The sequence below is a fragment of the Eriocheir sinensis genome, chromosome 65 (genome assembly GCF_024679095.1).
Source record: "Eriocheir sinensis breed Jianghai 21 chromosome 65, ASM2467909v1, whole genome shotgun sequence".
Classification (NCBI taxonomy): Eukaryota; Metazoa; Arthropoda; class Malacostraca; order Decapoda; family Varunidae; genus Eriocheir; species Eriocheir sinensis.
This window is the reverse complement of record NC_066573.1, coordinates 5962546-5985461: the sequence shown is the minus strand read 5'-3', so window position 1 is coordinate 5985461 and position 22916 is coordinate 5962546. Positions and strand designations below refer to the sequence as shown.

The window sequence follows — 22916 nt, the reverse complement described above, 5'->3', positions numbered from 1 at the left end:
ACATAGACGACTAAGTAAGATAAATTTAGTGAGTTAAGTATGAGAAATAGTGAGTGTTTCGTAAGGTGTGAGCCATACACGATAAATTTGATAAAGATTAGTGATTTAAATATGAGAAATAGTGTGTGTTTAGTGAGGTGTGAGCCATACACGATAAATTTGATAAAGATTAGTGAGTTAAATATGAGAAATAGTGAGTGTTTAGTGAGGTGTGAGCCATACACGATAAATTTGATAAAGATTAGTGATTTAAATATGAGTAATAGTGAGTGTTTAGTGAGGTCTGAGCCATACACGATAAATTTGATAAAGATTAGTGATTTAAATATGAGTAATAGTGAGTGTTTAGTGAGGTCTGAGCCATACACGATAAATTTGATAAAGATTAGTGATTTAAATATGAGTAATAGTGAGTGTTTAGTGAGGTCTGAGCCATACACGATAAATTTGATAAAGATTAGTGAGTTAAATATGAGAAATAGTGAGTGTTTAGTGAGGTCTGAGCCATACACGATAAATTTGATAAAGATTAGTGAGTTAAATATGAGAAATAGTGAGTGTTTAGTGAGGTCTGAGCCATACACGATAAATTTGATAAAGATTAGTGAGTTATTAATGAGAAATAGTGAGTGTTTTGTGAGGTGTGAGCCATACACGATAAATTTGATAAAGATTAGTGTCATAAATGAGAAATAGTGAGTGTTTAGTGAGGTCTCGGCCATGAACGATTTAATTTGAGAGGATTGGTAAATAATGTATGAAAGATGGTGATTGTGAACTGGGATCTGAGCCACCAATGATTAGATTAGAGAAGATTAGTGAGTTATGTATTAATGATGATGAATGTACTATGAGATCTGAGCCATACACGACTGACGACTGACCTCACTTTTGACCTCTTTTCCGGCCACTCCTAATGTTCGCGTCTGCAGGAGCGGTGCTATAAAGAACTTCCAAAGGCTTCCTCGATGAACATAACAATAACGCATTTTTATGGTTGCGTGTAGTGGAGCAAAAAATAAAATCGTGGCAAACGCTTTCTACTGACATTTATGAGGCAGTGCTTAATTAGTTACGCTTCCTGAATGTATTGCTTCCTACGAATTGGTATTATAAAATGAACAGATAAAGGGATTGAAACTGAGAACTGAGTAGAGAAATAGAGTAGAGGATAAAGAATCATTAACATTTGCGTCCCTTCCTCTACTTCTTCCTGAAAGTGGCGGAAGTACTTTAATGTCCAGACTCAAGTGAACGAGTCTTAGGAGAGTGTAAAAGAACGACATTGAGAAATACAGGAGGCGGCTACGGCATTTAACATTTAGCTTCTTCCTGGCAATGACGGGAGTGAAAATAACGTCCAACAATTTTTTTTATCCCTATTTTCATTTATGTAGAGAAAAAAAAAATCCTATTCTGATGTTTATTCTTTATGGTGCATCTTTCTAGCAGTGACTAAAGTGAAGGTTCGATAAATATTGGCAAGACTTTTCGTTCTCTTCTCTCTTTTGGCGAAAATAAGAAAGTATACGAAAGTTTCATCGATACTAATCTATTTCTAAGCAGTAATATCAGTAACAGGAAAATCTAAACAAAAGTTGTATTTCATTTTACCTTTGTTTCGCTTTAATAGAAAACAGAAGTGATGACAGTTGTATAAAGGCTTTACATAAGTACCTTTTTATCTTCGTTTCCCATAAAAAGAAAACGGGGGACGGTAGTAGAGGTGTAAATAATATCTTAGTTATACATATCGCTTTTAATCTCTCTCTCTCTCTCTCTCTCTCTCTCTCTCTCTAACATAAAAACCGCTGTGGTGAGAGTGACTGGGTATGCGTGGTGTGATGTGGATGAGTATGATATGAGGTGTGATGTGGTTGGGTATGGTGTGAGGTATGGAGTGACTGGGTGTGGTGTGTTTAGTGTGACCGGGTGTGATGTGGTGTGGTGTGGCTGGGTGTGATGTGTGGTGTGGTGTGGCTGAGTTTGATGTGTGGTGTGATGTGGCTGGGTTTTGTGCAAGGTATGGTGTGACTGACAGTGATGTGTGGTGTAGTGTGGTGTGGTATTCCTTGGTGTAATGTGTTGTGTAGTGTTGCTGTAGAGAAGGCGATGAGAGCAATGTGAAAGTCTCTCAATCAAACATGGCCATTTTCTCTCTTTTTACCCTCAACAGAAAACGGGAGATGGAAATAAAAGTGACGAAGGCCTTTATTTTTTTAGCGCTTATCCCCTGCCATTGTATCTTTTTAGTTTCCTGGTGATACTTACACATGTATCCTTAGTTGTATAATCACACTCTGTACTGCCTGGGGGTTGGGATGGCATGTTCCTCCCTTCTCCTTTGTTGTTTACTTGCAACAATAAACTATCAATCAATCAGCTATTGTTTAAAGGCTTCACAAACGCACCTTTTTAATCCTCTCAACCCCTATGATGGAAAGAAATAAGAAATGGCGCACACAACAGAAGGTAACCGACAGGAATTAGTCTTTACTACATCCTGACAGCAACAATTGGACTTTATTTCATACGTTTCCTCTTAACAGAAAATGGAACGTGCGGCAAACCTGACAAATGTTCAATGAAAGTTCAATAAACATTACCTTTCTTTTTCACCTTATTTGCCCTTTAACAGGAACAAAAGGGACACGAAAAGGGCGGGCAAAATGAGGCTCCACAAACGTACCTTTTCTATTATCCTCTCTACCCTTTAAAACAGAAAGATACAAGAACAAAACAAACACAAAACACGAATCAAGTGAATATGCCGTTTGCTTGGTGTTCATTCCCTTCATCCCGGCGGCGGCCCAGAGAGTGAAAGGAGTTCCACTAACGCCCGTACCTCTTTTGTCCTCCTTGTCTTTTAGTGGATACAAAAAAGATATAAAAAAAGGGAGGTGCGGCTCAAACTAACACATTTACCGCTGGCTATAAATCGTGAGTGGACGCGGGAAGCAGGATTGGCGAATTTCAGACGGCGCCACAGACATAGGCCGCTTTGTCTCGCGCGCGTGTGTGTGTGTGTGTGTGTGTGTGTGTGTGTAAATCCCCGTGTATTTGTATGTATCTCAGAGTGAGTATACATTTACCTCGATGTATTTGTATATGAATTTGAAGGCTTGTACAATATCTGAATGTGTGAGTATGTGTTCCAACGTGTGTGTGTGTGTGTGTCAATGAACTATGAACGACTAACGGAAAACGATGGCAAGTTCAGACAGACAGGCGTACAATAGACAGCGGAGAGATACAAACTTACAAAAAGAGACAAGGATTCCGAGGTTTAAGTCCAAGATAAGGCAGAACCGTTTTAATGGGGAGATAACCCTTTTTTATTGTTCCATATAACCCAAATAATCAACGAAGAGGAAGGAAGAGATAGAAGATATGCGGTACACACACAGACATAGAGACACACAAAGATACTAAATTAGAAGTGAAGGTTAAGCCGGAGCTGTTTCAATGGAGGGAAAGAGAGAGAGAGAGACATTTTTTGTACGCCATGAAACCCAAATGATCAACGAAGAGGAAGATGGAGATAACGGTTTAGGAGGAGCAGTAAAAAGTCTACTTATACCTTTTACCTAAACGATAAACGAGGGAATAAAACATACTGATAACACAACCTGCTTCCGTACCCTACATGTTAAGCGCAGGAATAAGAACAAGTGAGCAGCGGATAAAGGCTTCAAACCCATACCAAACACCACTTCCTCCCTTCGTCCCCTGTTTGATAAGCGCTCCAAGAAGGCACTGAATAGAGGCTTTAAACCCATACCAAACACCACTTCCTCCCTTCGTCCCCTGTTTGATAAGCGCTCCAAGAAGGCAATGAATAAGGGCTTCAAACCCATGCCAAACACCACTTCCTCCCTTCGTCCCCTGTTTGATAAGCGCAAGAACAAGAAGGCGATTAAGAAACCAGCGTCTGAAGCCATCAATAACATACCAAGACAAAACGCCTTCCATATCGCGTTATTTAGATACGAGGGCCATTTAAACGGAAGAAATACAATCTCCTAAAAGCGTTAAGGTCATTATAACAACACTACTTCACTCCTCTCTTGCCTGATAAGCGAAGAAATGAATGTATAAAGACTCCAAAAACACATACCAAAGACCAAGGGCACTATACTAAAATATTTCGGCTCCCAAGCACACACATTTGGCAAGGCTTTCGTAGGAGATTTGGTGCATTTCCAGGGGTAGTTTCATGACCCTGGTGGTAGTTTGGCGCTTCTTCTGTACCGTGAATCTAAAGAAACACTCATTAGAACCCGATTAGTCTCTTTTTCGGTCTTTGGAAGTAGTGGACGTGGGAGGTGGAAGCCAAACAGCTCTTCCTCTTCGGGCTGTTAAAAACGAAGCTAATAGAGTCGAGCATTACCTGGCTATTTAGGGAGACATGCATACTGTAGTTCCATGTGAGTGAGTCGGTGAAAAATATATAAAATGTGTAGCTATTGAAGAAGCCAAGCAGCTCTTCCTCTTCGGGCTGTTAAAAAACGAAGCTTATAAAGAGTCGGGCATTTCCTGGCTATTAAGGGAGACATGCATACCGTAGTTTCATGTGAAGGAGTCGTTGAAAAAGATATAAAATGTGTAGCTATTGAAGAGACCAAACAGCTCTTCCTCTTCGGGCTATTAAAAAAACGAAGCTAATAGAGTCGAGCATTACCTGGCTATTAAGGGAGACATGCATACCTTAGTTTCATGTGAAGGAGTCGTTGAAAAAGATATAAAATGTGTAGCTATTGAAGAGACCAAACAGCTCTTCCTCTTCGGGCTATTAAAATAACGAAGCTTATAAAGGAGTCGAGCATTTCCTGGCTATTAAGGGAGACATGAATACCGTAGCTTCATGTTTGTTTTTTCTCGTTTTTTACTATTTTTTCTCATATTTTTTCTTTCTTTTTTTCTCGTGTTTTTTTCTCATCCTTGTCTTTGTTTGTTTTTTTCTCGTATCTGTATTCTCGTACTCACAACACACTATTTCTTTCTTTTTTTTCGTGTTTTTTTTCTTATATATTTCTTTCTTTGTTTTTTTCTCTTATCTGTATTCTCGTATTCACAACACACTATTTTTTTTTTCGTGTTTTTTTCTTATATATTTCTTTCATTGTTTTTTTCTCGTATCTGTATCCTCGTATTCACAACACACAACACAAGGAATTTTCGAAGTCTTTGGTATTGGTTTGGAGGCTTACTAACCCATCATGGCGAACCGTGAGAAACGCCCTAATAAGCGTCACGAGGCACTGGTGAACTTTAGGTTGGTATTAAAAGACACTGCCACCTCACATCACCTATTTCTAAAGGTCAAAGAGGGGATCAGTCGGGTTCTAATGAGTGTTTCTTTAGGGTCATGGTACAGAGGAAGGGTCAGACTACCACCAGGGTCATAAGACTACCTCTGGAAATGCCCACAACTCCTACGAAAGCCTTGTCAAATATGTGTTCTTGGGCGGCGAAATGACTCCTTATACGACCCTAAATATCGGTGTTGACGTTATCAGGCCAGAGTAGTGTTTGTTATTAAGGTATTTAACGCTTTTAAACACTTGATCTCCCCCGCCATATAATCTTTTAGCGGTGGAATAGCATGGACAGGATGGAGTGTGTGTATTGCCAGGTATTACTGAATGAATCTTTATTTTCTTAGCTTACCATGACGAGGGAAGTACATAGTGTTATCAGGTATATTTAATGTCTTCTGGAAAATAGCTCAATAGTATGTTTTTAAGAGCTTTGTGATCTTTTTTCTCAGCTCATCATGTGGGAGACGAGGTGAAATAAAAAAAAGTAACTCATTGGTAGGATTTTGAAGTTAACAAGGATAGAAAAATATGCAAAAATCTAAAGTAAGTAAGGTAGGATAAGACAGGTAGACGAGAGGAAAATCAATGACAGACGGGAGGAGCGGAAGGGCAGGAGAAACAATATAGGCCTAATCTGCTACTTCGGGTCTTTGGGCAACTCTGTGGAGACCCTCGACATGATCACATCAATCTCGTTAAGGAAAAGATGATCGGGAGAGAGACGGGAAGGAGGGAGGGACGGAGGGATTGAGGAAGACATGGGAAGGAGGGAGGGACGGAGGGATTGAGGAAGGAAGGAAGGAAGGAAGGAAGGACATAAGGATCGAGGAAGGGAGGAAGAAAGGAAAAAAGAAAGGAAGGACTGAGGAAGAATGGAAGGAAGGAAGTACGGACACGAGGATTGAGGAAGGGAGGAAGAAAGGAAGAAAGAAAGGAAAGAAGGAAAGAAGAAAAGAAGGAGGGAAGGACTGGAGAAGGAAGTAAGGAAGGAAGGAAGGAAGAGAGGAAGAAAAGAAAGTAGGAGGGAAATAAGAAATGAAAGACTGAAGGAAAGACTGAAGAAGGAAGGAAGGAAGTATGGAAGGAGGGAGGAGGAGGAGGAGGGAAGGGGGAGAAGGAGGGAAGTGAAGGATATGGGAGCCTGTAGGAGAAACCATTATGAGAATGGGAAGGAGATCAAAGTAACTTGTAGGGTAAGAAATGATTAAGATACGACCGTTTTCTGTTCTAAGTGGTTTCAGAAGTTATAGGAAGGCAGGAAATGAAAGACACGCGATAGAAAGTCTGTGGAGGTATGTTACTTTTTTTCTTTTCCTCTTGGACGCACTTGAAAATCAGCGACAAAATTCACTTACCGAAAAGCATATAGCTGGAGAGATAGGAATTCTTTTTAACTTTTGTTTTGGAAGATAAATAACGACAGGAGGAAAATTAAAGCCACAGAATAGCCAACCTTGGGAGAGCTATTTTTTTTCCCGTTCCGAATGCTAAAGAAAAACAGGAAAGAAATCAAATCAACAAATAGAAGTAGTTAAGAGAAGCTTGAATTATTACTTACTTATCAAAACCACCAGATATCAAGTTGCCGGAAAGATTTAAATTACTTTTTTCCTGCCAGAATCTTAAGGAGGAAAAAAAGTCATGAGATAGTAAACAGTTCGAGGCATCAGGTGGATCATCTTAGTGGAGGCGGAAAATACGGAAATACATCAAAACAACCAGAGAGCATGCCGTTGGAGAGGTCTATATATTTTTTTTCGAGAACAAACATAAATGGAAAATATATCAAAACCAGAAGAGGGTAAAAAGCTGAAGGGATCTCATTTTGTAATTCGTTTTAATGGAGGCTGAAGAAAAACGGACAAGAAATCAAGATCACTAAATATCAAGTGGGCGTAAGGAAACGAACTAGTCTTTTCTGTAAGGAGCTTCAGGAAGACACACACAATCTTTCTTTCGGCCACCTCTTTTGATTCTTCTTTGGGAGCAGCGAGTAGCGGGCTTTTTTTTTTTTATTACTGTTTTCTTCTTTTTTTGTGCCCTTGAGCTGTCTCCTTTGTTGTAAAAAAAAAATAATCAGAATCACCGGGCAGCAAGCAATTAGACAGACGCGTTATTTTTTTCTTTCCGGACCTTAGGAAGAAGATAATCTATACCCAGCAGACAGCAAGCAGTTAGGGAGGTTTGAGTTATCTTATATTTATTTCTTGAACTTAAATAGAGAAATCCAACTCAACTAAATAGCATGTGAGTTATTTTCTTGTACCCTTTTGGAAGTTAGGAAAGATAAATGAATCAAACCATAACACGTCAAGTTGGATAGATTTGATGGAATAATTACTCTCTCTCTCTCTCTCTCTCTCTCTCTCCGTGGCGGGTGAATGTCAGAGGAGAGAGAGAGAGAGAGAGAGAGAGAGAGAGAGAGAGAGAGAGAGAGAGAGAGAGAGAGAGAGAAACACAGGCAGATAAACACAGACAGACACACAGACAGACAGAGCCGCCGAGGCCTCACGATTTAAGAGGAACAGAAATTCTATCAGGGCCGCGCTCCTTTCGACTGTCAATGGCAGATAAGGCGGGGGCAAAAATCTTGGGGTATATTCTATGCGCGCGCTATGTCCGAGGGTGCAGCGGGGAGCGGGAAAAGTGCACGACCGGCCGGCATTTAGATTCTAGGAAAATTTGAAGGGAATAGTTCAGCTTCAGCGGGAGAGGCAGCGACCGACTACAGCGTGCCGAGTAAAGCGATGATGTGAGGGGAGAGGTGAGCCATGGGTGAGCAGGGATGTGAAAGGAGGGGAGATAAGAGGAGAGGAGAGTAGGAGAAGAGGGAAGGGAGGGAGAGACTAAAACTGGAAATTAAAGAAAATGAACAAAAGTAGAGAAGAGAGGAAGAGAGAAGGAAATTAGATTATAGAGAAGGGAAAGGTAGGGAGGGAAAGGATAGGGAAGGAAAAGGAAGGGAGGTTTTGAGATGACAGGAGAAGGGAAAGAAAAACAGGAGGAGGAAAAGGATGGAAAAGGAAGAAAAGGGAAGGATGAAGACGGGAAGGAAATGTTAGAGAAGGGAAGGGAAAGAAAGAGGTTGAATAAGAAAAAGGGGATGTTAGTGAAGGGAAAAGAAGGAAAGGGAAGGGAAGGGAAAGAAAAGGAAGGGAATCGAAGGGAAAGGCAGGGAAGGAAGGGGGGAGGGGAAGAGAAGGGAAAGAAAGGAAAGGGAGGGGAAGGGATGGGGAGGGAAAGGGATGGGAAGGAAATGAGAGGAAAAAGAAGGAAGGAAAGAGAAGGAAAGATTAGATATGGGAAGAAGACAAGACACGGGAAGGGAGAAAAAGAAAACAAGAAAATAGGGAGAGGAAAGGAGGGAAGAAAAAATAAAGGAAGGGAAGATTAGGGAAGGGGTGGAAAGGTTAGAGAAGGGAATAGGAGGAAAAATAGGGGAAGGGAGAAGAGACTATTCCTCTGTTCATGTCTCCAGATATTCTAAAGCGGTGTAAGGGATGAATTTCGTGTAGGGGGTCGGGAAGGTGGTGGTGGTGGTGGTGGGGAGGATGCGGTGGTGATGGTGGTGGTGGTGTTATGGGGTAAGGGAGGGGTCGTGGGTCGCTTCTCCCTTCCCTTCTTTTCCCTCCCATTCCCTTCTCTAACCTTTCCATTCCTTCTCTAATCTTTCCTTTCCTTCCTTTTGTAGAGGGGAGAGATGTAGATGTAGAGGTGCGGGAAAGGAAATACCATTCTCTCTCTCTCTCTCTCTCTGAAGCCAAACTTGTGCATGCTTGAGCGAAACACTTCAAGAATAAATGACTCCTACGACTACCTGCCTCTATTATTATTATTATTATTATTATTATTATTATTATTATTATTATTGGTGGTGGTGGGGATTGGATAGTAAAGTATATTAACAAAAGTATTAGTAACAACAACAACAACAACAACAACAACAATAAAACCAAACAAATGTAAAACCAACAAGCTAAATATTGACAACATGCACCACCAATATCACCACCACCACCATCTTCACCACAACCACAATCACCACCACCATCACCATCATCTCTCTATCTCACACACACACACACACACACACACACACACCTTGCTACACCTGACACGGCGGTAATTAGCCGAGACGCGTTCATCTTCTCACAACAAAAGTCTTCAGAGCCGAGGACTGGCCTGACGTACTCTCTCTCTCTCTCTCTCTCTCTCTCTCTCTCTCTCTCTCTCTCGCTGAATGGGAGATGAGGCGAGGACAATCTCTTATGTGTGGACGGTGTGGGGCGTGGGGCGTGGGGAGAAGGGTGTGGGGAGAAGGGCGAGAAAGTTGGTAGGGAGAAAAACTGGGGAGAGTACAGTGATTGATGAGCTACTGGTGTGTGTGTGTGTGTGTGTGTGTGTGTGTGTGTCAAGACCCTTAAATGACGACGACAACAATATAATTTTAAGAAAGACAGGAAACTAAGGAGGGAAGAGTGAGTTTTTGAGTGCGTTGAGTGAGTGAGGGAGGGAGGGAGAGAGGGAGAGAAGGGGAGAGACTCTAGTAGGAGGGAGGAAGAAAGGGGGTACAGATTGTGGGGAGAGAGAGAGAGAGAGAGAGAGAGAGAGAGAGAGAGAGAGAGAGAGAGAGAGAGAGAGAGAGAGAGAGAGAGAGAGAGAGAGAGAGAGAGAGAGAGAGAGAATAAAGATATGGGGGTATATTAATGAGTAAGCTGGGGAGAGGAGAAACGAGGAGGAGGGAAGAGGAGAAGAGTGAGGAAGGGAGGGATGTGGAGGCGAAAGGGGAGGATGATGTGGAAAGATGGGGTGAAGAACAGGGTGGAGGCTACGTAAGGGAGGGGAAGGGGAGGAAAGGGAAGGGGAGAAAGATCAGCAAGGTTAAGGGTGAAGGGGAGATAAAGCCATGGAAAAAAGGAGAAATAAGGGAGGACTGAAGCAAGGTTGAGAGGTGATGGAGGAGAGAGGAGAAGAGAGGGGGTGATGAGAAATGTGTTAAAGAAGGATAGGGAGAAGGGAGAAGGAAGAAAAGGGGGAGGAGATAAATAAAAGGGGAGGAAAAGGGGAGGAGTTAGGAAAGTACTAGAGTGTGTGGGGTGAAGGAGGGGGAGAGAGGAGAGAGGAAGGGGAAAGTAAAGATCGTGTGGTGAGGGAAGGGAGAATGTGGGAGGGAAGGGGAGGGGAGCGAGAGAGAGAGAGAGAGAGAGAGAGAGAGAGAGAGAGAGAGAGAGAGAGAGAGAGAGAGAGAGAGAGAGAGAGAGAGAGAGAGAGAGAGAGAGAGGGGGGGGGTTGTGGCATGCGGGAAGTGATATGCAATGTGTGGGCGTGATCACAGTTTCCGGAAGGGAGATGCAAGCGAAGGGAGGAAGGAAAGAACGCGCCTGCTCCTGCTGCTGGGGCTCAAATTCTTCTAATGTTTTTCTGCTTGGGGAGGGGAAGGGAAGGGGGGAAAGGGGGAGGGGAAGGGAAGGGGAGAGGGGGGAGGGTAGACGTAGGAAGGGGGAGGAACGAAACTTGCCTAACCTAACCTAACATACTCAAATTCTGCTAATGCTTTTCTGCTTTGGGGAGGGGAAGGTAAGGGGGGAGGGGGAGGGAAGACGTAGGAAGGGGGAGGAACTAAACTTGCCTAACCTAACCTAACCTACTCAAATTCTGCTACTGCTTTTCTGCTTGGGGAGGGGAAGGGAAGGGAGGAGGGGGAGGGGAGACGTGGGAAGGGGGAGTAACGAAACTTGCCTAACCTAACCTAACCTAACCTACTCAAATTCTGCTAATGCTTTTCTGCTTTGGGGAGGGGAAGGGGGAAGGAGGAAGGAGGAAGGGGAAGGGACGAGACTTGCTTACCCTAACCTACTCAAATTCTTCTAATGCTTTTCTGCTTGGGGAGGGGAAGGGAAGGGGGGAGGGGGAGGAGGAGGGGAGATGTGGGAAGTGGGAGGGACGAAGCTTGCCTAACCTAACCTAACCCACTCAAATTCTTCTACTGCTTTTCTGCTTTTTTGGGGAAGGGGGAGGGACGAAGCTTGTCTAACCTAACCTACTCAAATTCTTCTACTGCTTTTCTGCTTTTTTGGGGAAGGGGGAGGGACGAAGCTTGTCTAACCTAACCTACTCAAATTCTTCTACTGCTTTTCTGCTTTTTTGGGGAAGGGGGAGGGACGAAGCTTGCCTAACCTGACCTACTCACATTCTACTACTGCATTTCTGCTTGGGGAGGGAAGGGAGGGGAGGGAGGGAGACGTGGGAAATGGGAGGGACGAAACATGCCTAACCTAACCTAACCTTACCTACTCACATTCTGCTACTGCTTTTCTGCTTGAGGAGGGGAAGGGAAGGGGGGGAGGGGGAGGGCAGACGTAGGAAGGGAGAGGAACTAAACTTGCCTAACCTAACCTAACCTAACCTACTCAAATTCTGCTCCTGCTTTTCTGCTTGAGAGGGGAAGGGGGAAGGGGGAAGGGGAAGGGACGAGACTTGCTTACCCTAACCTAACCTAACCTAACCTACTCAAATTCTGCTAATGCTTTTCTGCTTGGGGAGGGGAAGGGAAGGGGGAAGGGGAAGGGACGAGACTTGCTTACCCTAACCTAACCTAACCTAACCTACTCAAATTCTGCTACCGCTTTTCTGCTTTGGGAAGGGGGGAGGGGGAGGGGAGACGTGGGAAGGGGGAGGGACGAAACATGCCTAACCTAACCTAACCTTACCTACTCAAATTCTGCTCCTGCTTTTCTGCTTGAGGAGGGGAAGGGAAGGGGGGAGGGGGAGGGGAGACGTGGGAAGGGGGAGGAACGAAACTTGCCTAACCTAACCTAACCTACTCAAATTCTGCTCCTGCTTTTCTGGTTTTGGGGGAAGATAAGCTAAAGAAAAAAAACAGGAAAGAAATCAAAGCATAGGAATAGTTAAGAGAAGCTTGAATTATTATATACTTATCACAAAAAACCAGATATCAAGCAGCCGGAAAGATCTAAATAACTTTTCCTGCCAGAATCATTAGGAGGAAAAAATCATGAGATGGTAAACAGTTGGAGGCATCGGGTGGATCATCTTAGTGGAGGCGGAAAATAAGGGAATATATCAAAACTACCAGACAGCTTGCACTTGGAGAGTTCTATGTATTTTTTTTCGAGAACAAACATAAATGGAAAATATATCAAAACCACGAGATAGAGAGTGTGTGTGTGTCCTCTCCGTTGTCTCTCTCTCTCCTCCTCCTCCTCCCAACCTTCCCCTCGAACCCCCATCCCACCCCGCGCGTTGGGAGGCAGCCAGGGCGAGTTTATGACTGTTCAGGGCGAGTTATCACACCGATTCAGATTTTTGTGAGAGAAAATAGAACGGTTTGCCCAATACAGAGAGAGAGAGAGAGAGAGAGAGAGAGAGAGAGAGAGAGAGAGAGAGAGAGAGAGAGAGAGAGAGAGAGAGAGAGAGATGGTGGGGTGGGAAGAAGGGGGAGAGGAAGGAGGAAGGAAGGAAGGAAGGAAGAGAGAGAGAGAGAGAGAGAGAGAGAGAGAGAGAGAGAGAGAGAGAGAGAGAGAGAGAGAGAGAGAGAGAGAGAGAGAGAGAGAGAAGCCATGCCGACGTCTTATTAACACATACATGGATATTCTAATCTCTCTCTCTCTCTCGGTTGAAATGAAAAGTGATGGCTGTGAAGTGGAAGAAAATAAAGTGGAACGGAATGAAAAAAATTATGGAAGGAAAAAGTGATGGTGATTGTGGTGGTGGTGGTGGTGGTGGTTAAGGTTCAGGTGGAGGTGGAGGTGTCGTTAGTGGTGGTGGTGATGAAGTGGTGATGATGGTGAAATGTGTACTGGATAAAGTGATGCTAATGGTGGTTTGTGATGAGAATAATAATGGAAGGGAAAAAGAATGGACGGTGGAAGTGGAGGTGGTGGTGGTGGTGGTGGTGGTGGTGGTGGTGGTGGTAGTGGTGGTGGTGGTTCAAGGCATGAGGGAGGAAGAACAAACAAAACGTGAAATGCCAACTTCTTGTTCTTTCTTGAATATGAGAGAGAGAGAGAGAGAGAGAGAGAGAGAGAGAGAGAGAGAGAGAGAGAGAGAGAGAGAGAGAGAGAGAGAGAGAGAGAGAGAGAGAGAGAGAGAGAGAGAGAGAGAGAGAGAGAGAGAGAGAGAGAGAGAGAGAGAGAGAGAATCACAGACACACAGACACAAACAGCCATGAAAACATACAACAGATACATAAAGGCGAACACATACACACAAACGCAAAGTCACAGAAACAAAACTAAATAAAAAAAAAATACAGACCAGAAAAACATAAAAAAGATCGACAAATACACACACACACACACACACAAAGACAACCCAGCAGTACCATGAGACAACTAAGCCTTATGCTCGGGCCTCGGCAAGTAGGTGGTGGTGGTGGTGGTGGTGGGGTCAGTGGTGGTGGTGGTGGCGGGGGCGGTGGTGGTGAAGTCAAAACTAGATTACCTACGCTTGGCTGACGTGACCCTGTTGTTTAAAAGGATTAAAGGGCGATTCAAGGCTCCGTGACGGCGATTGACGAAGCGTGAAGGCAAGGGGGCGGAAGACGGGCAATGGAAGGGAGGGGGGGGGGGGGGTGCGGGGTTCTTCGGGGAGCAGGGACAGTGTTTGGGTGGGGTTGTAAACTTGTCAGGGGAAACACCTTAACCTAACCTAAAGTAACCTAACCAAACCTTAAAGAACACAGCGAGAGGGCGGGGTGGATTAAGAGGTGGTAGAGAAAGGGGGGATGAGAGGGGTTGTTGGGGAGGAGGTGAACTGACTGGGTGGAGCAATGAGGGAATTCAACTTAACCTAACCTAAAGTAACCTAACCAAAACTTAAAGAACACAGCGAGAGGGCGGGGTGGATTAAGAGGTGGTAGAGGAAGGGGGAATGAGAGGGGTTGTTGGGGAGGAGGTGAACTGACTGGGTGGAGCAATGAGGGAATTCAACTTAACCTAACCTAACCCAAGCTTGGAGACAGGAAAGGGGTGGGGAGTGAAAAAGAGGCGGGGGAAGAGGGTGTAGGGAGTGGGATGTTGACACGAGGGAAAAATGGGTGAAAGAAAGAAAGGGGTGGAAGTTGAGGCATAGGGTATAGGAGGAGGGTGTTGCAGTGATTGGCGGATGTGACATGACGGAGGTGATGGGGGTATGGAGCGGTGCAGTGTGGAATGGGGAAAAAATAGTATTGGAGCTTCTGGGATGAAAAGGTTGAAAGGGAAGGTATATGGTGGCGGGGTTTAACAGCGTGGGTTATGGGATGGAGAAAAAAAAATGGTATGTGGCTTGTAAGTTGGGGAGGCTGGAGGAGAGGAATATCTGTAGCTGGGGAAGAGGAAGATGAGGATAAGAATGAGGTTGAGGAGGTGGGGTGTAAGGTAAGGGCTATGTGAAGTATTGGGAAAGCAACATGGGGAAACTGATAAGGAGGAGAGGGGCGTTAGAGCCTGGTGATAAGATGGAAACAAAACAAAAAAGAGGACGATGGGGAGGATGGGATGAATGAAGGGGGGCAATGAGTAGAGGGAGAAGGGCATGTCGGTTGTAAGGCTGGAAAAAAGAAAGAAGGGGAGAGGGAGAAAAAGAAGATGCGTTACGTCACGAAAGGGAAGAGATGGAGAGGAGTGCATGTATTTACAGTTAGTGAGGGTATGCGTAGTGTGATATGAGGTGAGGGGAATAGAGTGGCAGGTGAGGAAGGGGTGGGTGAAGGGAGTCATAAAAGGTGGGGAGGTAGGGGATAAAAAGCTGGGTTAGTACTGGGCAGGGGAAAAGACGGAAGAGATGAATTTAGAGGTGATGGGAGAGGGGGTGAAGGGAGTCATAAAAGGTGGGGAGGTAGGGGACAAAAAGCTAGGTCAGTACTGGGGAGAGGAAAAGACGGAAGAGATGTATTTAGAGGTGATGGGAGAGGGGGTGAAGGGAGTTAGAAAAGACGGGGAGGTAGGGGACAAAAAGCTAGGTCAGTACTGGGGAGAGGAAAAGACGGAAGAGATGATGTATTTAGAGGTGATGGGAGAGGGGTGAAGGAGGTAGGGGATAAAAAGCTAGGTCAGTACTGGGGAGAGGAAAAGACGGAAGAGATGATGTATTTAGAGGTGATGGGAGAGGGGGTGAGACAGCTGTTGATGGGAAGGGTGATGCTGGGAGATGCTGGGATAAGGGGAATGATACGCAGGAGAGGGATGCAGGAAATGGGAAAAGGGAGCAGTTAGAACAGGAACCGGAAGGGATGCTGTAGGATAGGTAAAGGGGAAAAAGTTGCAGAATTCGACGCAGTGGCAGAGGGAAAGGCGTATTGGGATAAGGGAGGCTGAAAGGGAATGTAGGGTTAGGGGGTGGAGGGGGGGGTGACTGCTGCTGGAAAGAACGGGGGAAAAGTAGACATTGGGAGGCAGAGGTACGGGGGGATTAGGGTGCTAGGGGGTGAGGTACAGTGAGGGGTGAAAAATAGTTGTAATGACAGAGGTGACGCAAGGGGGAGGGGCAAGGGGAGGAGAGGGGGAATAGGGTGAACTGACCGGGGTGCAAGTTAGGGAGCAGGGAGAGGAAAACAGAAGGGGAGGAAGGGGGAAGTGGGGAATGGAGAGTGCAGGGGAGTGGGCAGAAGGGAAACAGGCAGGGGGGGGGGATGTTTACTGGGACAGGGAGACAGGGAGAGAAGGTAAGGGGAAGAGGGGGGGGAAGTGCAGGGGAGAGGAGAGAAGGGGAGCAAGCAGAGGTGGTGTTTACTACATGGGACAGAGGGAGGCAGGATAAGGAGAGGAGGAGAGGGAGAGGAGGAGAGGGAGAGGAGAGGAAGAGGAGGATAGGGAGAGGAGAGAAGGGGGCAAGCAGAGGTGGTGTTTACTGCATGGGACAGGGGGAGCAGGATAAGGAGAGGAGGAGAGGGAGAGGAGGATAGGGAGAGGAGGAGAGGGAGAGGAGGATAGGGAGAGGAAGAGAGGGAGAGGAGGGCAGGGGGATGGAGACAAGCAGAGGGGGTCGGGGGTCCAGTAGGAGTTGGCAGAATTGATTGATGAACGCGCACAGACAGCGAGCAAAATAGTTTAACATCGCACCATTTATCACCGAAACACACACACACTAGCAGCGGAGGGATCACTTCGGTTCCCGCCGCTGCATCATCGAGTTAGTCACGTTCTCCATGATCATCCGCCGTCAAGCGCTACGCCGATTGGCCATGCGAGGGATATTCCGCTACGTTAGGAAGGAGGAAATAAAAGTGAGTGAGACCTGACTTTTTGATTTCTCTGTGGCTTAGAAACGCAGGCAGGGAGTGGACACGGCCGACTCTGACTAGACTGATATTACAAACCTACATACTTACCTACCTTCCTACCTACCCACCTTCCTAGCTACAGAGGAACAAATAAAAAGAAGTAGTACCAGACACATCGATTAAGTGACCTGCTTGGAAATACAGGTAGGTAGCGGACACGGGCAACTCTGTCTTGATGAATACAACCAATCTACGCGTGGGTGCTGTAAATACAATCTTTTATAGAGGAACTAAATAAAAATGAGTGACATGCCAGTTTTATTCCTTGCGTTGTTATATAGGAACTACATCAATAAAACAAATACTAGTACCTACCATTTTTACTCCGTGGTTCGGTTGGGTATACAGGCTGGTAGTGGACACGGCCTATAATGATGCTAACTACCTACGAGTGCTGTTAAATATATTCTATTATTATTATTATTATTTATTTTTTTACATCCCGTCTATAGCGCTGGTAGGCCTTCTTCAGGGGCCAGATGGTCGGCCCTATAATTAGTTAGTAGAGGAATGAAATGAAAGAAGAGGAGGTTGTAATTTTCACTCCCTGTGGCTTGCATGTGTATAGATAAGACACGCAGGTGGTTCTGACTGGCCTGTTGCTACCTAATCGTAATGTATGTCTAAAGTCAAGCGGGTGAAGAAATCCTAACCAAGAGACCATGAAGTTATATGAAAGTTATTTTACACGATCTCTGTTTACAGTACGTTATGTCTTTCCTCTCTAGTTTTTTGGGTTTTTTTCTCGTTCTCTATTCTGCTTACTCGTCATTCATATTCCACGAGTCTGTAGCGAGAGAATAAATGTTGCCTGTAAAGTTGAAATAATGTGAAAACTGTCTAACAACGCCCTGTATAGTTAAGAGCTTTTACTCGTTTATTCAGTACCCTGTTTTTGTCACTACTGTATTTTGCGAGTATTATTTAATTAGTCTGCAGAGAGAATCATACTTTAAGACCGTGAAGTAATTTGAAAACGGTCTAAATACACTTCCTTTGCAGTTCAGTGGTTTTTCTTCCCATTAATTTTCGTTCATTCTATATTCTGCTCTTATTTCACTTTTTTTTTGTATTTTACGAGTATATAGTAAGTGAGATTTATACCCTCAGAACATGAAGTAATTTGAAAACGGTCTAAAAACACGCCCTTTATGGTTAAGTGCTTTTATTTCCATTAATTTTCGTTCATTCTATATTCTGCTCTTATGTCACTTTTTTGGATTTTACGAGTATATAGTTAGTAAGATTTATACCCTCAGAACATGAAGCAATTTGAAAACGGTCTAAAAACACGCCCTTTATGGTTAAGTGCTTCTATTTCCATTAATTTTCGCTCGTCTCTTGTTTTTCTATGTCATTTTCTTTGTATTTTACGTGTCATATACAGCCAGTCTGCAGAGATTCCTGCCCTCAGAACATGAAGAAATACGAAAACAGTCTGAAATATCGGTCATCAATGGAGTTGGCTGCTTATGTTCCCGTCACCTTTCGCTCATTTTTTATCCTGCTGTTTTTTCAGGTTTTAATTTTAGGTACATATAGTCAGGCTAGAGAAAGCCGTACACCAGCAAATGAAGTCATCTGAAAATAACCTAAAACACTCATCCTTTTCAGTTGGCAATTTTTATACTCACTAACTTTCGCTCATCCTCTATTCCGCCGTTCTGTCGCTTTATTAACTACATTTTACGCGTAAGGCTTCACAGCGAACTGAAAATTAAATAAAAACATACGACATTTGCAATCGACTATATTCGTCCTCTCCAATTTTCGTTCATTTTCTCTTTCGGTCGGTCAAAATAGGTCGGATACTTTTTTTGGCGAGAGTTTAGTTTACACTGACAACTCGGAAACTTTCTAAAACATAACACCACTTACAGTTTATAACATTCCAGCTCTCCAATTTTCGTTCATTTCCTCTTTATATCGTTGAACATGGGTCCGATACTTATTTTTTCGGGGTGTTTTATTTACATTGCAGTTAAGCCTTCACCGAGAACTCAAAACTATCAAAACTTTTTAAAAACATACGCTCTTTACAGTATGCAATATTCCTCCTCTTTAATTTTCGTTCAGTTTCTCTTCTATCGTTCAACAGAGATCCGATACATTTTTTTTTGCGCGCGGGTTTGCATTTACACAGATAACTCTAAAACTCTCGAAAACATAACACTACTTACAGTTTACAATATTCCCTTTTCCCAAATCATTGTTCACTGTCTTTCTATCGCTCAAAATAGGCCGGATATTTTTTTAGCGCGGTTTACATTGGCACATACAACTCTAAAACTCTCGAAAACATAACACTACTTACAGTTTACAATATTCCCTTTTCCCAAATCATTGTTCACTGTCTTTCTATCGCTCAAAATAGGCCGGATACGTTGTTTTTTTGCGCGGTTTACAATGACACAGACAAATCTATAACTCTCAAACATGTGTCATTTAGAGTTTACAATATTCCTCCTCTCCAATTTCCGTTCGTTGTCTCTGTCGTTCAAAGAAAGTCCGATCCTTTTTATTGCCCGAGTTTACATTTACACAGACAACTAAAAACTACTTAAAAAATACGACACTAACAGTTTACACTATTCCTCCTCTCCAATTTGCGTTCATTTCCTCTTTATATCGTTCAAACCAGGCCCGATATATTTTTTTTTTGGCGGGGCAACAAACAATATTTATCCTCTCCAGTTTTCGTTCAGTCTCTCTTTATAGCGTTCAACATAGATGCGATACTTTTTTTTACTGCAGGGACAACAAACAGTACCACATTTCGGCTGGCGGCAGTGACAGCTCTCGGGGTAAACACACGAGCCGCCCCTCACACCATGTACTACGGTGGGGGCGTGAGGTGCATCCGCCGGCGACCCTGCCTGCCTAATGAACCTTCAATCAGGCCGGCGTGCAGCCTCGTCAATATTTTTGTTGGGCTGCCCGATTGCTTTTTGATAGACACCACAGCTCGGGAATTCATACAAGGTTAGTGTCCGTTATTTATCAGAACTTTTAGCGGAGTAGGATAGAGTACAGCAGGTAGGGTAGGGAGAGGGGAGGTGGGGGACGAGGGGGCAACATACTTTATCATGTACTGGACGTGTAATGACTAGTAATGATGTGTTCCCTTTATTTCGGCTCCCTGGTGGCGTGGCGACAGTTCCCCTTTTGTTTTACGGCTTAAAATGACTTGCAATGCTTCTCTTCCCCCCGCCGCACTCAGCACTCTTTAGACTGTATGATGAGGACGAAGGGAATATTTGGAAAAGCAATTCTGTGTGAGGCCAAATTCGGGGAAAATGACGGACGAAAGAAAGGAAATTGCCAACTCGATATAATAATGCAGGAAACTGACTTGGCAGCGTGTGTTTGTGTGTGTGTGTGTGTGTGTGTGTGTGTGTGTGTGTGTGTGTGTGTGTGTGCATAACCAAAATAAATCACCTCACAGCCTGGGCACACAACACTATACCTCTTGCATTTTCACGCACATAACACACAAATTTCCACCGGTTATGCTTTAGCGGCCACTATGAATCTACTTCCCTTCAACCCTTCGTCTGGGATTTGCGCGGAACACTGAGCTGAAACAACAAACTGAACGGGAACAAAGTCTTACCTCGCAGCACTCCACCCACGGACTCTCATTATATTGTTACGCTGCAGGGCCCGCGACGCGACGAGAGGGGGAGGGTAAGGGTTGCCGAGGGGCGGAGGAGCAGGGCAGCGCTGTCTCCCTTCCTCAGGCTCGTCTCCCTGCACACGTGTTCCCTCAGGTGTGTTATGCGCGTGTCGGGTCTCGCTCATTCTGTAATACACCATGAAGCGACGGTGAGGATAAGGGGACTGTGTGTGTGTGTGTGTGTGTGTGTGTGTGTGTGTGTGTGTGTGTGTGTGTGTGTGTGTGTGTGCTTAACCATTTATCAGTAAAGTAAATATTATAAACTTAAAAATAAATAGTTTTCAAGTGGTAATACAACAACAATGGTGTAAAAACAAATCCCACGCCTCCGCGGCAACGGTCAGCGAGGTGTTTGCACGGGCCGCCGCCACCGCCGCCATTACTCCGCCCGCCTGCGAGCCGCGGCCCGGCACCCTGGCCCGGCAGGCGTGGCGGGGCGGCGGCCGTAAACTGTGCGCCAGGGTTGCAATGTCACGGTTGGCGTTGCCCGCGGACACTCACACCAAATAATCGCCTACCAGCAGAAACAAATGAGCTGCCACTGTAATAAATCATCTAAGCAAGCAAAATGAATGCATTCTATGAAAAAAAAATGTTTTGTGCATTAACGACACGAAAAAAAAAAAAAAAAAAAAAACCAGCAAGATCCATAGAATTCCCGCGGCAGCTCTTCACAAATAGCCAACTGTGTGGGAAAACCTCGACCCTCGCTACCCTGCTGGAGCCTTTCATTTCCTGGCCCTCCTGTGCTCCTCGCCGCGGCCACTCAGCACAAAGCACCGTCAGAATGGTCGGCAACCCCTGCTGACCCGCCGACTCCTGGGACCGCTGCAGCACCACGCCCGCCACTCCTCTCCCTGCTCTGTGACTTGGACGGGAAACGGGCGAGTCTTCTTAAGTTTCCCTTCCTTGGTGGGTACGAATATTTCTCTTATAGTTTTTTTCCCCCGATCGTCGACTTCAGTTAACAAACACAACAACAACAACAACAACAACGACAAAAAGACTTAGAGGGCATGTATGAAGGTGTTCCGAGGGACTTTTTCTTTTTTTTACAAACTGTGTGGAGGAATTAGTGTTCGAATGCATGACCTTGAGTGAGAAGGCTCTGGCAACACACACACACACACACACACACACACACACACACACACACACACACACACACACACACACACACACGAGCCGGGCCGCGGAAAACAGAAGCGCTCCCTGAAGGTTAATGAAAGCGGTCTCGGTAAAGTGACCTTGAGAGCTTTGAGAGGTGGGGAGGTGAGTTGAAGTGCGACGAGTGGAGGTGAAGTGAGGTGAGGATGAGGTAAGGTAAGGTAGAGCAAGGTGAGGTGAGATGTGACGTGAGGTGAGGTAAGGTAAGGTAAGGTAGATAAGGTAAAGTGAGATGAGGAGAAGTGACATAAGGTGAGGTTTAAGGTAAGATGAGATAAAGTTAGGTAAGGTAGAGCAAGGTGAGGTGAGATGTGACGTGAGGTGAGGTAAGGTAAGATAAGGTAGATAAGGTAAAGTGAGATGAGGGCAAGTGAGATAAGGTGAGGTTTAAGGTAAGATGAGGTGAAGTTAGGTAAGGTAGAGCAAGGTGAGGTGAGACGTGACGTGAGATGAGGTGAAGCAATTGGAGTCATGGTGAAGAAAGGTGAACTGAGGTGAGGTGAAGAGAAAATAAGGCAAAGGTGAGAGAAAGTAACGCTAAGTGTCATAAGGAAAGGTTAACTGAAGTCCGGTCAGGTGAGGAGAGGCAAGGAAAGGTAATGGTAGATGCGACGTAGGGAAGAAACGTTAAGCAACATCAGGTGAGGTAAAGGTTGGTGAGGAAAGGCAACGCTCGGTAAGGTGTCGAGAGGGAAGGTAGGCAAAGTCAGGTGAGGTGAGGCCAGGTTAGAAAAGGTAGCGGTATGGGTGAGGTGTTGTGAGGGAAGGTTAAACAAGGTCAGGTGAGGTAACGCTACGTATGGTGTAGTTAGGGAAGGTTAAGGTAAGATGTGGTAAGGCTAGGTGGGGAAAGGTAACGCCAGGTAAGGTGTGGCGAGGGAAGATTAAGCAAAGTCAGAGGAGGTATTGCGTGCGGGAGGTGGAGGGGGAGGGGGGCGGTGCGGTCGAGTTATATACACGATTCTCCGCCTACCATCACCAGCCCTGGACGCACACACTTCACACCCGGCAACCACAACACGGCGCCGCGGTACACTTACACTCACGGCCACAGGCAATACCACGCTGTCCTCCAGAGACACCTATCCTTTGCCCGACTTTCTCGTACACGCAATCTACATAACACTGGCGTACCATCACACGGCCCAACGCTAGACTTGCACTCAGCGACACGCGGCAAAATCACACTATCCTTCTGGGAGAACCTATGCTTTTCTTTACTGAATTAATCAATCAGTGGGGGCATACGCTGGGGGCCGTGTCGCCTCGCCCACCCAACGACGCCAAGCCCGGGGATCCCTCCAGGCGAGTCTCCATGCAGGCCCCCTTCCCAAACTGAGTACCTCCTGGCAGGAGCTATCGACCTGCTCAAGCCACGAACTCCGTGGGCGTCCCCTTGGCCTCCTCCACTCAGGGTTGTCTCTTACAGAGACAACCCGATGAGCAGGATCAGCTTCAGGGTAACGTG

At 45.1% G+C, this 22916-nt stretch overlaps 1 protein-coding gene across 2 annotated transcripts in view; it reads right to left on the bottom strand.

Moving 5' to 3' along the window:
* Positions 1-22916, bottom strand: part of LOC126987530 (gamma-aminobutyric acid receptor subunit beta-like) — a 161499-nt gene that overhangs the window by 81895 nt on the left and 56688 nt on the right. For both annotated transcript variants that reach the window (XM_050844534.1, XM_050844535.1), the window contains exon 2: positions 20219-20407. In XM_050844534.1, coding sequence (XP_050700491.1) covers positions 20219-20406 — 188 coding nt within the window. In that variant the 5' untranslated portion in view covers position 20407. The remainder of the gene's footprint in view (positions 1-20218; positions 20408-22916) is intronic.